The sequence below is a fragment of the Pongo abelii genome, chromosome 1 (assembly GCF_028885655.2).
Source record: "Pongo abelii isolate AG06213 chromosome 1, NHGRI_mPonAbe1-v2.0_pri, whole genome shotgun sequence".
Taxonomy (NCBI): Eukaryota; Metazoa; Chordata; class Mammalia; order Primates; family Hominidae; genus Pongo; species Pongo abelii.
This window is the reverse complement of record NC_071985.2, coordinates 99,958,074-99,973,571: the sequence shown is the minus strand read 5'-3', so window position 1 is coordinate 99,973,571 and position 15,498 is coordinate 99,958,074. Positions and strand designations below refer to the sequence as shown.

Genomic DNA, 15,498 nt, shown 5'->3' with positions numbered 1-15,498 from the left:
TCCCATCTCTATAAAAATTACAAAGAATTAGCTGGGCGTGGTGGCCTGCACCTGTAGTTCCAGCTACTTGAGAAGCTAAGGCAGGGGGATCACCTGCTCCTGGGGAAGGCGAGGCTTCAGTGAGCCCTGATAGTGCCACTGCACTCCAGCCTTGGTGACAGACTCTTTCTCAAAAAAAAAAAAAAAAAAAAAAAAAGTGTTCTCATGTAGATCTCTGTCTGAATTTCTCAGGGTAAATGTATTTCACTTTTAAAATATCAGAAAGTAATAAAATTACTTTTATATCTTAGACAAATTTTAAAAACTAAGTAAAAAAAGAAAACAAATAAAAAAGAATACAGTAACTTCAAACCCTTTGATTCTGTATTTTTTTCTATTTGCCATTCCTACCTTAAACTTCTTGGACAACTGTGAATAGGTAAGGTCAAACAGAGAAAATAAAGAATAACTGGCACGGACTTTCTTCCTCTTCCATGTTCCTATAGCACTTTTTTGGTACCTTTCTCCTAGTACTTACATACTGTGTCTAGCTGTATGGTTATTGCATAAATATCTTTTCTCCTCTATCAAATCCCTATGCTTCTGTAGGAAGATAAGCGCATCTTACTTACTTTTATATTTTCCTTACTTTTCTCAGTGCCTTGCATCAAGGAGGTACTCAAGGCCGGGTGCAGTGGCTCATGCCTGTAGTCCCAGCACTCTGGGAGGCCGAGGCAGGCAGATCACATGAGGCCAGGAGTTCACGACCTGCCTGGGCAACATGGCGAAACCCCATCGCTATTAAAAATACAAAAATTGGCCTGACGCGGTGGCTCACGCCTGTAATCCCAGCACTTTGGGAGGCCGAGGCGGGCGGATCACGAGGTCAGGAGATCGAGACCATCCTGGTCAACATGGTGAAACCCCGTCTCTACTAAAAATACAAAAAATTAGCCGGGCATGGTGGTGGGCGCCTGTAGTCCCAGCTACTCGGGAGGCTGAGGCAGGAGAATGGCGTGAACCTGGGAGGCGGAGCTTGCAGTGAGCCGAGATCGCGCCACTGCACTCCAGCCTGGGTGACAGAGACTGTCTCAAAAAAAAAAAATTAGCTGGGCTTGGTGGTGGGAGCCTGTAATCCCAGCTACTTGGGAGGCTGAGGTACGAGAAGTGCCTGAACCCAGGAGGCGGAGGCAGCGAGCCAAGATCACGCTGCTGCACTCCAGCTTGGGTGACAGAGCGAGACTCCGTCTCAAAAAAAACAGAAAAAGAGATACTCAATAAATGTTGGCTGACTTGAGCTGAAGAAAAAAAATCACATCATTAGACAATTTAATGATACTTCCTGAGAGTGAGCTGCCCGTCGGGCCGATGTACATAAATAACTATGCAATTATCTTCATAACCTATTTTTTCTAAAACCTTTCTAAATCATTGTTATGAGCTGAATTGTGTCCCCTCAAATTTCATATGTTGAAGTTATAACCCCCAGTACCTCAGAATACACCTGTCTTTGGAGATAGGGCTTTTAGAAGAGGTGATTAACTTAAAATGAGGGTGTTACAGTGGGCCCTAAACCAATCTGACTGGTGTTCTTTTGAGAGGAGGAGATTTGGACACCTAGAGACACCAGGAAGGCATTTGCATAGAGGACACAGCAAGAAGACTGCAGGGCAAGGTGAGAAGTCTCAGAAGAAACCAAACCCATCAATCTTGATCTTGGACTTCTCATCCCTAGAACTGTGAGAAAATTAATTTCTGTCATTTAAGCCACTAAGTCTGTGGTATTTTAGCACGGCATCTTTAGCAAACTAATATAATCCTACTCTCACAGAAAAATCAAGAAGAGGCTTGTCTATTCATTTAGTCTTAAGCTTTTTTAATGTTTTATTTATTTTTAGAGACAGAGTCTCACTATGTTGCCTAGGCTGGTTTCAAACTCCTGGGCTCAAACAATCCTCCTGCCTCAGCCTCCCAAAGTGCCGAGATTACAGGCGTGAGACACAATGCCCAGCCTTGGTTTTAAGCTTTAAGATGCAAGAAAAAATAACTATTTGCTTACTCATATTTATCTCTTTTTAGTATAATGGTCTCTCCTTCCTTCCATAAGGAACATGCGTGACATGGGTTCTAATCTATAACTGAAGAGTGAACTGACAAGAAAAATAATGACTGTACACTAGACCTTCTGATGTGATTATTTTTATTTTAATTTTTTTTGGAGACAGAGTTTCACTCTTGTTGCCAAGACTGTAGTGCAATGGCGTGATCTCAGCTCACTACAAACTCCGCCTCCCAGGTTTAAGCAATTCTTCTGCCTCAGCCTCCCAAGTAGCTGGGATTACAGGCATGCAGCACCACGCCCAGCTAATTTTTGTATTATTAGTAGAGATGGGGTTTCACCATGTTGGCCAGGCTGGTCTCGAATTCCTGACCTCAGGTGATCCACCCGCCTCGGCCTCCCAAAGTGCTGGGATTACAGGCATGAGCCACCGTGCCCGGTGATAATATGATAATTATAATTAAATATTATTTACTTCTTCTTTAAACGTATCTTCCTTTTGCCAGTTGGGTTATTCAAACTTCTTACTTGGACTTACTGCCCTTTATGACTAGAATACCTTGTTTGAAAAAGGAGAAGGGAAAAATAATGTATAGAATTTTCCTATTTCCTCCTTAATATTTGAGGCAATGGAATGGAAAATTTGAAGTAAAAATAAAACTAATAAAATCATTCCGAATTCCTTACAGTAGTATTTTCCCTTTTTCTGACATTACTGATGCCTAGTTAATGTTTTTTATAGGATCCCAAAATCTTTTTCCAGGAGTGAGCTTTGCTGGGGTATTAAACATTTGAACAAGAAAGATATGGATATGAAAAATAACTCATATGCCAAATATTATTGTGAAACATAATAATCTTTTATCTTAATAGGAGGCATAAATTAAAATCCATATGAATCTGGCCAGATGCAGTGGCTTACGCCTGTAATCCTGGCACTTTGGGAGGCTGAAGCAGGTGGATCACTTGAGGTCAGGAGTTTGAGACTAGCCTAGCCAACATAGTGAAACCCTGTCTCTACTAAAAATAAAAAATTAGCCAGGCATGGTGGCATGCACCTTATAGTCCCAGCTACTCAGGAGGCTGAGGCAAGAGAATTGCTTGAACCCGTGAGGTGGAACTTGCAGTGGGTTGAGATCGCACCACTGCACTCTAGCCTGGGCAACAGAATGAGAGTCCGTCTCAAAAAATAAAAATATAAAAAATAAAATCCATATGAATCTACTCAAGGAGGTGAAATTATTTGGGTCACACTAAACAGTTAACGATCCTGAACAATTCTCTTTATTTCAGGAAGAAATACAGAGAAACATGTGAAACTTGCTTTGTAAGCATGTCTTTTTTTTTTTTTTTTTGAGACAGAGTCTTGCTCTGTTGCCCAGGCTAGAGTGCAGTGGTGCACCCTTGGCTCACTGCAACCTCTGCCTCCCTGGTTCAAGCAATTCTCCTGCCTCAGCCTCCCGAGTAGCTGAGATTACAGGTTCGCGCCACCACACCTGGCTAATTTTTGTATTTTTAGTACGGATGGGGTTTCACCATATTGGCCAGGCTGGTCTTGAATTCCTGACCTCATGATCCGCCTGCCTCGGCCTCCCAAAGTGCTAGGATAACAGGCGTGAGCTACCGCACCCAGCCAGCATGTCCTTTTTAAACTGCAAAGTCAGATATTTGTTTTTGTTTTGTTTTTCCTGTTTTGAGACAGAGTCTTGCTCTGTGGCCCAGGCTGGAGCACAGTGCTGTGATCGTAGCTCACTGCAGCTTCGAACTCCTGGGCTCAAGTGATCCTCTCACCTCAACCTCCTGAGTAGCTGGGACTATAGGTTCATGCAGGGCTGTTTTCATTTTTTTGTAGAGACTGGGTCTCATTTTGTTGTCCTGGCTTGTCTTGAACTCCTGGCCTGAAGCAGTCCTCTCATTTTGGCCTCCCAAACTGCTGGGAATACAGGCAGTGAAACACTACGCCCAGTTGCAGAGTCAGTTTGAATGTAAATTCCACAATTTATTGCCCAAATGATCATTTAACTTTGACTCCTATAAAGAGAATGATACCTGCCTTGCAGGATTAAACAATAGAAACTGCAAAATGTTTTGAAAATAAATTATACAAACAAAATATGGAGGCAAAAGTGATGAAATGGCTGACAGCAAGTTTATAGGCACAGTGGTTACAGCCAAAATCCCAAATTCAAGTGGGCAGCTTTGTCTCAATATCAATACTAGATATTTTATATTTTGGAAGAGTACTGTGTGCATTTGGGGATTGGGAGAATTAGGGACAAGATCTTAATGAAATAGCTTAAGCTATATTTTCCTACTATTAAAACAGGTCTTTGGTCTTCCAGTTTATTTCCTTTTATACCAATAGTAAATAGTTATTTGGGGTTAATATGCCTGGATATAATAAAAAACAAAAGTTAATTTTTTTTAACAGCTTATGTTTAAAGAAAAAAACCTGACAAACAAGCCCTTCTGATACAGTTGCCCTATTCACAATCGCAGTAACTACTGGGAGACTTATTGTTCATTTTGCGCAATCAGGAAACTAAAAGGAAAGACCAGGTAGTAACTTAAATTAGACTTTTAATTTTTTTTTTTAAGACAAGGTCTTGTTCTTTGCTCAGCCTGCTATTAATATTTTAATTATAATAAAATGCTTTAGGATTGAGTCACTTTTTAAGGAGAGCAATTTTCTTCATTCATAGCCAATAATCGACAAGTTGGACACTGACTGACTGTGACAGATTTTAAAAACCTTTTTGGGCTGGGCGCGGTGGCTCACATCTGTAATCCCAGCACTTTGGGAGGCCGAGGCAGGCGGATCACCTGAGGTCAGGAGCTCGACACCAGCCTGGCTAACATGGTGAAACCCCATTTCTACTAAAAATACAAAAAATTAGCCGGGCGTGGTGGTGCATGCCTGTAATCCCAGCTACTGGGGAGGCTGACACAGGAGAATTGAATGCGGGAGGCAGAGGTTGCAGTGAGCCAAGATGGTGCCACTGCACTCTAGCTTGGGTAACAAGAGCGAAACTCTGTCTCAAAAAAAAACAAAAAAACTTTTTGATTAGTGAATTTTTTTTTACCAGCTTTAAAGAAGCTTTTACTTCTAATCTATTGCTAATAAAGATGAACTATACTTGATGGAGGATCATTAGCAGCTTGAAAAAGCGTAGCATTAACATACTTTATAATTAAAAATACATATGAATTTCATACGTATAATTCCCATACATATAGTGGATAATAGTAGATTGTTTGAAAAAAGATAACTGACAAGTACCAGGGGAATTTTAGCAGCACTGTTCATAATGAACTCTTGAATGTGCATTAACCCATAGAATGAATAGGGGTATATTCACATAATGAAATATTAATCAGGCTGAACTGGATTAAATTAAATTATATGCAACAACATGGATAAATTTCACAAACATTATATTGATCAAAAGAATACACTAAAATATTAACCCAATATAATAGAGTTTAAAAACAGGCAAAACTAAAATATATTGTTTAGGGATATACATACATGTCAAAACTACAGGGAGGTGGGCAGCATGTGATTAGGGGCAGGCATAAGAGAAGCCTTCCAGGATGCTGATATTGTTCTATTGGTGATTACATGACTGTTGGCTTTCAAACTACTTGTTAAACTGTATATATGTGCTTTATACAATTTTCTGGATACACTGTATTTCACAATTTTAGAAAACTTAAACAATAAAGCATGTAACTGGATATTCAGCTCTGATACTTCAGTTTTAAAACACTGGCGTTCATTAAAAGGAGATGGGATGCTTTCAGACATCTGTGGTTATTCCAGTTGCAAATCACTGAAATTATTACGAACATCCAGTTGATGTTCTTTTTTCCTAGAACCTGTCTCTTTACAGACTAACTCACTCTTATTCCAGTTAAGAGTTGTTACCTCCCGGTGGGGTGTGGTGGCTCACGCCTGTAATCCCAGCACTTTGGGAGGCCGAGGCGGTTGGATCACCTGAGGTCAGGAATTCGAGACCAGCCTGGCCAACATGGTGAAACCCCGTCTCTACAAAAATACAAAAATTAGCCAGGGATGGTGGCAGGTGCGTGTAATACCAGCTACTTGGGAGGCTGAGGAAGCAGAATCGCTTGAACCCAGGAGGTGGAGGTTGCAGTGAGCCATGATCAAGCCACCGCACTGCAGCCTGGGTGACAGAATGAGATGCCATCTCAAACAAACAAACAACAACAAGAAAAAGAGTTATCACCTCCTGTAAGTCTTTCCCAACATCTCTTCTCCTTCCCTCTCCTACTGCTCCTTCCCACCACCCATCTGACTTACGTGCTTTTCCTCTGTGTTTCCTTCCTACTCAGAACACACTTATACACATATCACATTGTCCTGAAATGGTCTGCTGACTTTCTGGCTTCTACTCCCAGCATCTCCAACTATCCCTATGCCACTAAACCATAAATTGACCTCAAAAGCAGGGACAATTGTTTTTGTTCTCTCTTTCTATGACACATGAGGCATTCAATAAAATTTCTGGTGATTAAACAAATAAGTGAAAATGTATTTCCATATTTCCAATGGATAATACTTCTTGCCAATTTTTACTACAGTGACATGAGAAATATGATGAAAAGCTTTTCTTTCACAGTAAGTAGTAAGTATTCAATAAATGGCATTGCTAGGAGAAAGCTTTCCAAGAAAGAGAGGACAGTTGAAAAACATTATCCACAAATTAAATAGATGAGAAATGAAAAGATCACTAGGAGTCAAAAGCAGTAATAGGCTCACTCCCCTTACAGGTAACTTAAGAAACGATTCTAATAAATGAAAAGTTTTATATATTAGCAAGTCAATTAAAACACTGTTCATGAGTTAATAATCTACATCAAAACTCTTATCAAAGGCAATAATAACAAATAAGCAGATTCCTGATTTCAACAGGAGATAAACCTATTTTATTTTGGTCAGGCTTGTGCTCAATGTTTACTTTCTCAGTTGAGGTCAGTGTTATTGAACTGAGATAGTATCTAATTTTAACTGTGCTTGAAAGGTTACACTCTTCAAATTATATTTAAATTTCTTGATTGTTTTTATAAGACAATGATGCTTAATATTCAATTTAATTAGTTTATATTTTTTGAGGCAGTCTTACTCTGTCACCCAGGCTAGAGTGCAGTAGTGTGACCCTTGGCTCATTGCAGCCTCTGCCTCTTGGGTTCAAGAGATTCTCCCATCAGCATAGCTAGGATTACAGGTGCATGCCACCGCGCTCAGCTAATTTTTTTTTCCTTTAGTAGAGATGGGGTTTCGCCATGTTGGTCAGGCTGGTCTTGAACTCCTGGCCTCAAGTGATCTGCCCACCTCAAACCTCCCAAAGTGCTGGGATTATAGATGTGAGCCACTGCGTCTGGCCAGATGCTTAATATTTTAAAACCAGTCTGTGGTAGTTACCCCTCAGAAGAATTTTTTTTTTCTTTTAAGACAGGGTCTCACTCTGTCACCCAGGTTGGAGTACAGTGGCACAATCATAGCTCACTCCAGCCTTGAACTCCTGGGCTCAAGCAATCCTCTCGCCTCAGCCTCCCAAGTAGCTGAAACTACAGGTGTGTGACACCATGCCAGGCTAATTTTTATATTTTTTGTAGAGATGAGGTCTCACTATGTTGCCCAGGTTGGTCTAGAATTCCTGGCCTCAGGCAATCCTTCTGTCTCCCAAAGTGCTGGGATTACAGACAGGAGCCACCGTGCCTGCTTGAAAGAGACATAGTTTCTAAAAAAATGATAATACTGGGTTCTAAACAGAGGATCTTAGGGAACTCTCCAGTAAAAGTTTGGGAGTTTGGGACACAAAATTTAACATTTAGGATTTTTTCTTTTTTTGACTTGTCATAAATCTCAAACCATGTAAAAACAAGCAATTACATACACATTAAAACATATACTCACAAAGAACATAAAAATGTCATTAAGTCCTTAATTTGGACACAAAAATTAAATGGGCTTTGCTGTTTTCATTAGGCTGATTCTCTTTTCCCTAAAGGAAAGAGTCTAAAAGTCTCTGCCTGGTAACAAAATCTATAATCTGGTCCAAATCGAATTTACTGATTTTGAATCCCATTGTTCTCCACCTACTTCAGTCATACTGGTCTACTCACAGTTATCTCCCAAACTCATCAAGCTCATGATACCTTTGCTCACTCAGGTTCCCTCATCCAGAACGTGTTTCCTTTTCTCCATTCATGTTAATCCTCCCATTTTTAAAGGCATGGCTTGTTTTACTGCCTTTTTCTATTCTTCCCCGAATTACTCTATCTCATGATGGTTTCTCCTCTCTCTAACTCCCTTGGCTCATTCTAACATGCAAAAACTTGCTTTTTATTGTTGTTTACTTAAAAAAAAAATATTTTGCATTGTGAAATATAAGGTACACACAGAAGAATAAACAAAACAAAGTAAGAAGCTTAATTATTCCAAAGTGAAGATCTATGGCCCAGGTGCAGTGGCTCATGCTTGTAATCCCAGCACTTTGGGAGGCCAAGGCAGGTGGATCACTTGAGATCAGGAGTTCAAGACTAGCCTGGCTAACATGGTGAAAACCCTTCCCTACTAAGAATACAAAAATTAGCCAGAAGTGACAGAGCAAGACTCCGTATCAAAAATAAATAAATAAATAAAAAAGGCCAGGAGCAGTAGTTTACGCCTGTAATCCCAGCACTTTGGAAGGCCACACCTATAATCCCAGCACTTTGGGAGGCCAAAGTGGGCGGGTCACCTGAGAGGTCAGGAGTTCAAGCCAGCCTGACCAATATGGTGAAACCCCATCTCTACTAAAAATACAAAAATTAGCCAGGTATGGTGGCGGGCACCTGTAATCCCAGCTACTCAGGAGATTGAGACAGGAGAATTGCTTGAACTCGGGAGGCGGAGGTTGCAGTGAGCCAAGATGGTGCCACTATACTCCAACCTGGGTGACAGAGCAAGACTCTGTCTTAAAAACAAAAACAAAACTATGAAACTTCCTCTAGGTCCAGAAACAGAAAATTGTTACTATCTAGAAATCCTCTTCATTTTCCTTCCTAATCACTAACACCCTTTTCTTTCCCCTGTCCCTTACAAAAAGATAATCACTATTCTAAAAACTATAGTAATTCCTGGCTTGATTTTGTTTATAATTGTACCACCTAAATATGCAACCTCAGATACAATAGTTTTTTGAGTTTCATATAAATGGAATCATACAGTATGTATATTTTTGTGTTTGGCTTTTTTTATTGAACATAATGTGAGAAATATACATGTTGTATAACAATGTTCATTTTCATTCTGTATAGAAAACATATTTATACTCATTTAAACAAATAGATGATTCTTTTTTTTTTTTGATGATTCATTTTTATCCTTTCTGCTGTTGATGGACCTTTCGGTTACTTAACTTTTAAAAAGTATGTATCTTTTTGTCTCTCCAGCTAGAATGCAAGTTTCTTGAAGGCAGGGACCATATACTATACTATTTTATATTTACCTTAGTATTAATATTTAGCATAATCCTAAGCACATAAAGGGTGTCCTCAATCACATTAAATATTGATTAAATGAATCTATTGATAGTTTGAGAGGTAAGAAAAAAATAAGTACAGTTGCGAATCAATTTAATATTTTTAGAGATAGTTATGTAACTGGCCTTTTGTAACTACTACTATTTAAATAAATCACAAGGTTTTACCTCTTCTATTCATTTATACCTAAGGATTTATTGTCTTTTATTCTTCCTGAGCCAAATAAAAGCTAAATATTTGTTAACTATCCTCAAAAATAAAATGAGAGCAATTCAAAAGGTGGTTAATTGTTATGTGCTCTTATTTATTTATTTATTTTTTGAGGCCTTGCTCTGTTGTTCAGGCTGAAGTGCAGTGACACAATCTCGGTTCACTGAAGCCTCGACCTCCCAGGCTTAAGCAATCCTCTTGACTCGGCCTCCTGAGTAGCTAGGACTACAGGCATGTGCCGCCATGCCCAGCTAATTTTTTTGTTTTAAATTTTTTGCAGAGATGGGGTCTCACCATGTTGCCCAGGCTGGTCTTGAACTCCTGGGCCCAAGCAATCCTCTCACCTTGGCCTCCCAAGTGTTAGGATTACAGGAATTAGTCATTGCATCCAGCCATCTGCTTATTTTGTACAGTATCTCACCAATATGTTAAGTACTCACCATGGCCATAGCTCTTAATGAGCTGCTTTATTTTTTATTCTATTTCCTAAAATTTATATTAACCATTATAAACACATGAAGACAAGCCCCAAAGCAAAAATTCCAGTGCATAAGGTCAGCAGGAAATTAATCATTCCTATTCAAAGCTAAAACAAACCAAATAGCTTTTAGTTCTATATCCTCTTTTTATACAGTCAGTGACTGTTTCCTAGGTAATGTGTAAACGTCTCAAAAGAGTATTTATACCACCTAATCTTCAGTCCTATTCTGACATTCTCTTGGAGAGCTGGTTTTGCCTTTTCATTTATTTGCCTTTTATAAAACTGAAGCCTCATCAACTTCTCAGCAAACAGGAAAATATATTTCCGGGCAAGAATTTCTGATATACCTATATCTTGGCCAGGTACACATAAGCATGTCTCTAATATTAGTTTTAACAATACACAGACTATAACTGGTCTGTAAATTTTGTTCAAGTTGGTAATTTAACAAGAAAAAAAGTAAAAAGGAAAATAGTAAATAAATGAAAGGCAAAATCTAAACAACAATGGTATTCCCAAGTCGAAGAATTGATGTAGAAAAGAAGAGCTGTTACTACTTGTATGCAGCCAATTCACTTCTAGCTAAGGATAATTATCAAAGCCAAATTTAGTACTTTTAAAATCTAAAATAACATTCTAATTTTGTATGTTTTCAAAACTGAGGCCAGTAATAAATATACCTCTTTCTTTTTTTGCAGGTGGTGGGCGGGTGGGGGCGGTTATTTACTAAGGCTTTCCTGGAAAGAAAGCAGATTGTTTAAAATGTTACCTTCGTAACTTCTTCATGAGGGAATAGTGTGACGAGAAAACACAGTAAAAAGTTACGAATGAAGGATGATGATGTATATTAGTAGTAGAGAAGCCAGGAAAATTTCTGGTTATATCACAAGACTCAGGACCTTAAGACTAACTGTACTATAAAATAAATGTTCCATTAAATAGGAGACATTTAGGGAAAAAAGGGAAAAGCTAAAATTATTTTTAAAAATTTTCAAAAATTAAAATAATCCTCAATTGTTTATGTGTGTGTGTGTGTATGTGTGTGTGTATATATATACTGTCATCCAGGCGGGAGTGCAGTGGTGCAATCTTGGCTCACTGCAACCTCCGCCTCCCAGGTTCAAGGGATTCTCCTGCCTCAGCCTCCTGAGTACCTGGGATTACAGGCACCCGCTGCCACACACGGCTAATTTTTGTATTTTTAGTAGAGACGGAGTTTCACCATGTTGGCCAGGCTAGTCTTGAACTCCTGGCCTCAAGTGATTCACTCACCTCGGCTCCCCAAAGTGCTGGGATTACAGGCGTGAGCCACCATGCCCGATCCAATTGTTGATATTTGACTTATAAAGATGCACAGAGGAAAATAAAAAATTATTTCTGCTATAAGAAACCTACCAATTGTCTATTTCTGTAAGGCAACTAATCACACATGTTCCTTGTCTTTTCATGTAAAAGACTATTTCTCCTCAAAGCTGAAGAAGACTTCAATGTGTGGGCCCTCGTTCTTACTTTAATAAGGGGTATTATTTCGCCTTAATCTGACTTGGGAAACTACAAGTACAAAACTTTATACTATATCCTCCTGTCCTGTATCTTCTAAAATTTTGGAGTAATTTTGTAATTAAATACACTTCACGTAATTCTATTTCTGGATTTTTACCCTCCAAGTATCGGTCACTGTCCCAACTCCTCCATCTTCCAGATGGTTGGAGCACAATTCTAAGACCAATTTATTATTAAATATATTCCATTAGATTACTTCCTAAAACATTCCAATATTTAATAGTCTTTGAGATAGCCTAGCAAACCTAACTGCATTACCTCTTTATCTTTTAATCCCAGAAGCAATACTTCTTCCATAAGAGTAAGGCGGATATCCTTAGAGTCTGCAGAATCTTCATTGTCTGGACTTTTCTCCCAATTACTGTCTTCCTCACTTTCCATCTTCTTTTCAGAGTTCTTGCTTACTTCAGTGCGACGGGCCCGGTGAGTTAAAGTGGTCATTCTCACCTGTTTCTGGAGGGAGTGGTGAAAAAAAAAATCCATGTGTATGCTTACGTAAATAAATCATATATTCATACATGCATACTAAACATCCATACAAATAGGAAATATTTACAGATTTAAATATAGAAAGAAAGGAAGGAGTAATGACCAGAAAAAAATGGGTGGGTAATACAGTATCTTTTCCAAAGTACAATAGCTTGGACTTCACAGATGGCACTGACAAAAGATCAAATGAGTAATTCTAAACTCCAGTAGAAATGGTCATCTTTCAAGCCTGTTGACTTCTTTTTTTCTTCTTCTTCTTCTTATTTTTTCTCGAGAGGGAGTCTTGCTCTGTTGCCCAGGCTGGAGTGCAGTGGTGCGATGTTGGCTCACTGCAACCTCCGCTTCCCAGGTTCAAGTGATTCTTGTGCCTCAGCCTCCTGAGTAGTTGGGATTACAGGTGTGCGCCACCATGTCTGGCTAATTTTTGTATTTTTAGTAGAGACGGGGTTTCACCATGTTGGCCAGGCTGGTCTTGAACTCCTGACCTCAAGTAATCTGCCTGCCTGGGCTTCCCAAAGTGCTAGGATTACAGGCACGAGCCACCAGGCCCAGCCAAGCCTGCTGATTTTTTCTGCATAATCTATAAAGAAGGAGTGAATGTCCACTATTGTCACTCCTCTTTCACAAAATGGATCCCAAGTTAAGTAAGATGGAACAACAAAAAATTGTGAGCATCCAGCCCGAAAATGCATATAATAATTTGTATCTAATTTCTATAAACATTCAATGGTACCACATTATAAAACATACACAAAAAATAGAAAGTAAAAAAGAATACGAAAAACTAAATAGAAATACATGTTCTAGATTTTCTTCCCATACCCTAATGACTCATTTCATGTATTCACTTTGGAGACCACGAGTCTAGACGATAACATTCAGAAAATCATGTGTAGTAATTCCAGTCAGTAAACTTAGCAGCTCTAGTCCTAGCTAGCCATATCTTGCAAATACACAAGGAGCTGCAAACCAAAATTACTGGCAAGAGAGTGTTGAAAGATTAACAAATGTTCTCAATTTTTTTTAAAAAAATCAAAGAACATGTCTTTTATTCTATGTACTACGGTCAAAAGAAACTGCACTAAATCATTTGTGATAAAGTTTATAGTTAGCATACTTTATTTTATATAAATCTAGATATCAGTTTTTAAGATAATATACAACAAATATTTTAAATCCGCAATTATATAAAAGAGCATCTTTTTCAAGATCAAAATAATGGTATTTAAGAGTTGCTATGACTGGACTCGTTTCTACTCCTCTAGCAATATTTCCCATTACTCCTAATAAGTAGTGTTGCCAGACTTTTTCTCAAAAATGTCTCATGGTTTCTTTCTGCTTCTGCTCCTCTGTACTTGCTGGGGTCCTCACCCTTTTCTCTTCCTCTCTACATTCTACCCATTCTTTAAAGGCCTTGTGAAGGCCTTTAAGTGACTTCTTCTTTTCTATTACCTATGTGTCTCATGGCCACTCCCTCAGCTGTACTTTCACAGAGCTTTATTTATACTCACTTCCTTTAAAGTATTTATTATAGTCTTTCTCTTGGTATAGCTGTCTCTCAACTGTAAACTTAAGAACAGGGATATTGTCTTCTTGGGTTTATATATTCTCCATAGCAACTACCAGTGTCTTTAACATTGTAATTGCTCAATAAATTTATACTGATTAAAATGAATACTCAGAAGTGCATGTGAACATTTAAAATAGAAATACAAATGAAGTGAGCTACAAAAGGTTTTTTGTACAAGGGTATATTTCACATATAATTTGTTATGGGAGGTGGGAAGAAAAGTGAAGGAGGAAGAGAACCATGAAATAAATGCTTAAGGGCACCAAGCCTATCTGGCACTGTGAATAGGGACTATTTCCTAAACCAATCCAAGAAACTTTAAACCTTCGCGGGGCGGGGGGGCGGGGGGACGGTTTCTTTGAGAAATTAGTTTCATCTGGACATTTACTAGTTAAAAATCCTACTTGAAAGAAAACAAATGGCCCAAATGAATAAAAACCTTTCCCTCCCATAAAATAATAATTTTAAAAAATAGAGGGGTTTTTTTGGTGGGGGGAAGGGACGTTAGGAAATGTAATTTTCTCGTTGCTTACCTGATGTTACTCCTGGGTTATGGCTGGACGCAGGCTGTAGCTTGTGCTGTATTTTAGAAGGACACCTGTTCCCCCCACCCCACCCCCGTCCTAGTAGGTGAAAAACTTAGCCACGCAGAGAGCACAAACTTCCTGATCCTTCGATGCAGAGAAAGAATAACACATCAGCTTCCTCAGGATCACTAGGCAACCTACCTTGGTATTTCTTCATTGGGCCAATCAGAAATCACCAAGGTTGAGTCCCGCCAATCGGAGCTCATAGGGGGAGGCTCTCCCCCAGCTATTCTGTTGCGATCCAGACAAACACCACCAAAAGGAGGCAGGTTTGCGTTCAACCTGACAGCTGGTCAATCCAATGAAGGAACCTTGGTGGAAGAGAGGAAAGAGGGCTGCGCTCCCCACCCCCATTAAATCAGCCAATCAAAGCGCTGAGTGAGCTAACTTGGGCTGCCTATCTCGAAAGGTTTCTGTTGGTTAATTTCAGTGTAGCAGGTGTGTTGCTGTAGTAACGTATACCGGGACAATTAAGTGAGATGTGTTGGGATCCAAGCAATACAGCTAAGAATAAATAAATATTTTTACATTGGTTGTTTCTGACAGTCAGTTTATCCTTGACGACTGTTCCAGAAAAACATGATCTGGATCAGTTTGTGTACGTTTATGTGGTTTACCTTAAACAGGATGAATACATTTCTACCATCGCATACCTACCAGCATTCCCTATAGCGCTTATTAATGACAAACCCATGGATGTGTATGTTTTTGGAATATGGCTGCTGAAACTACAAGAGGCAAACAGACCAAGTTTTGAGTCTTCCTTTTTCTAAAGCAAAGAAAGCAGGCAGGGCTGGAACTAGCTCCCAGGTTTCTCATTAAAAGCACAGCATTTTTCATACTACCACTCAAAAATTCTAGAAAGTGTGCTCAACTCTTCTTGCAAAGTAATAGCTACCGAAATCATCTAAAAATTAGTATTCCCTATCACCCCATCCTCCTACCAGCCTTTCAAATGAATGGAGCCATATTTCCTGCTACTTAAACAAAAATTAGAAGCGATGAAAGG

General features: G+C 39.1%; 1 protein-coding gene across 1 annotated transcript in view; it reads right to left on the bottom strand.

The window, feature by feature from the left end:
- GOLPH3L (golgi phosphoprotein 3 like) overlaps positions 1-14,651 on the bottom strand; it is a 50,824-nt gene extending 36,173 nt beyond the window's left edge. Inside the window, exons 1-2 of the mRNA XM_002810269.4 lie at positions 14,436-14,651; positions 12,102-12,296 (exon numbers count right to left, since the gene is read on the bottom strand). Of these exons, the coding sequence (XP_002810315.1) occupies positions 12,102-12,284 (183 nt within the window). The 5' untranslated portion in view covers positions 12,285-12,296; positions 14,436-14,651. The remainder of the gene's footprint in view (positions 1-12,101; positions 12,297-14,435) is intronic.
- Positions 14,652-15,498: the final 847 nt, after the last annotated feature.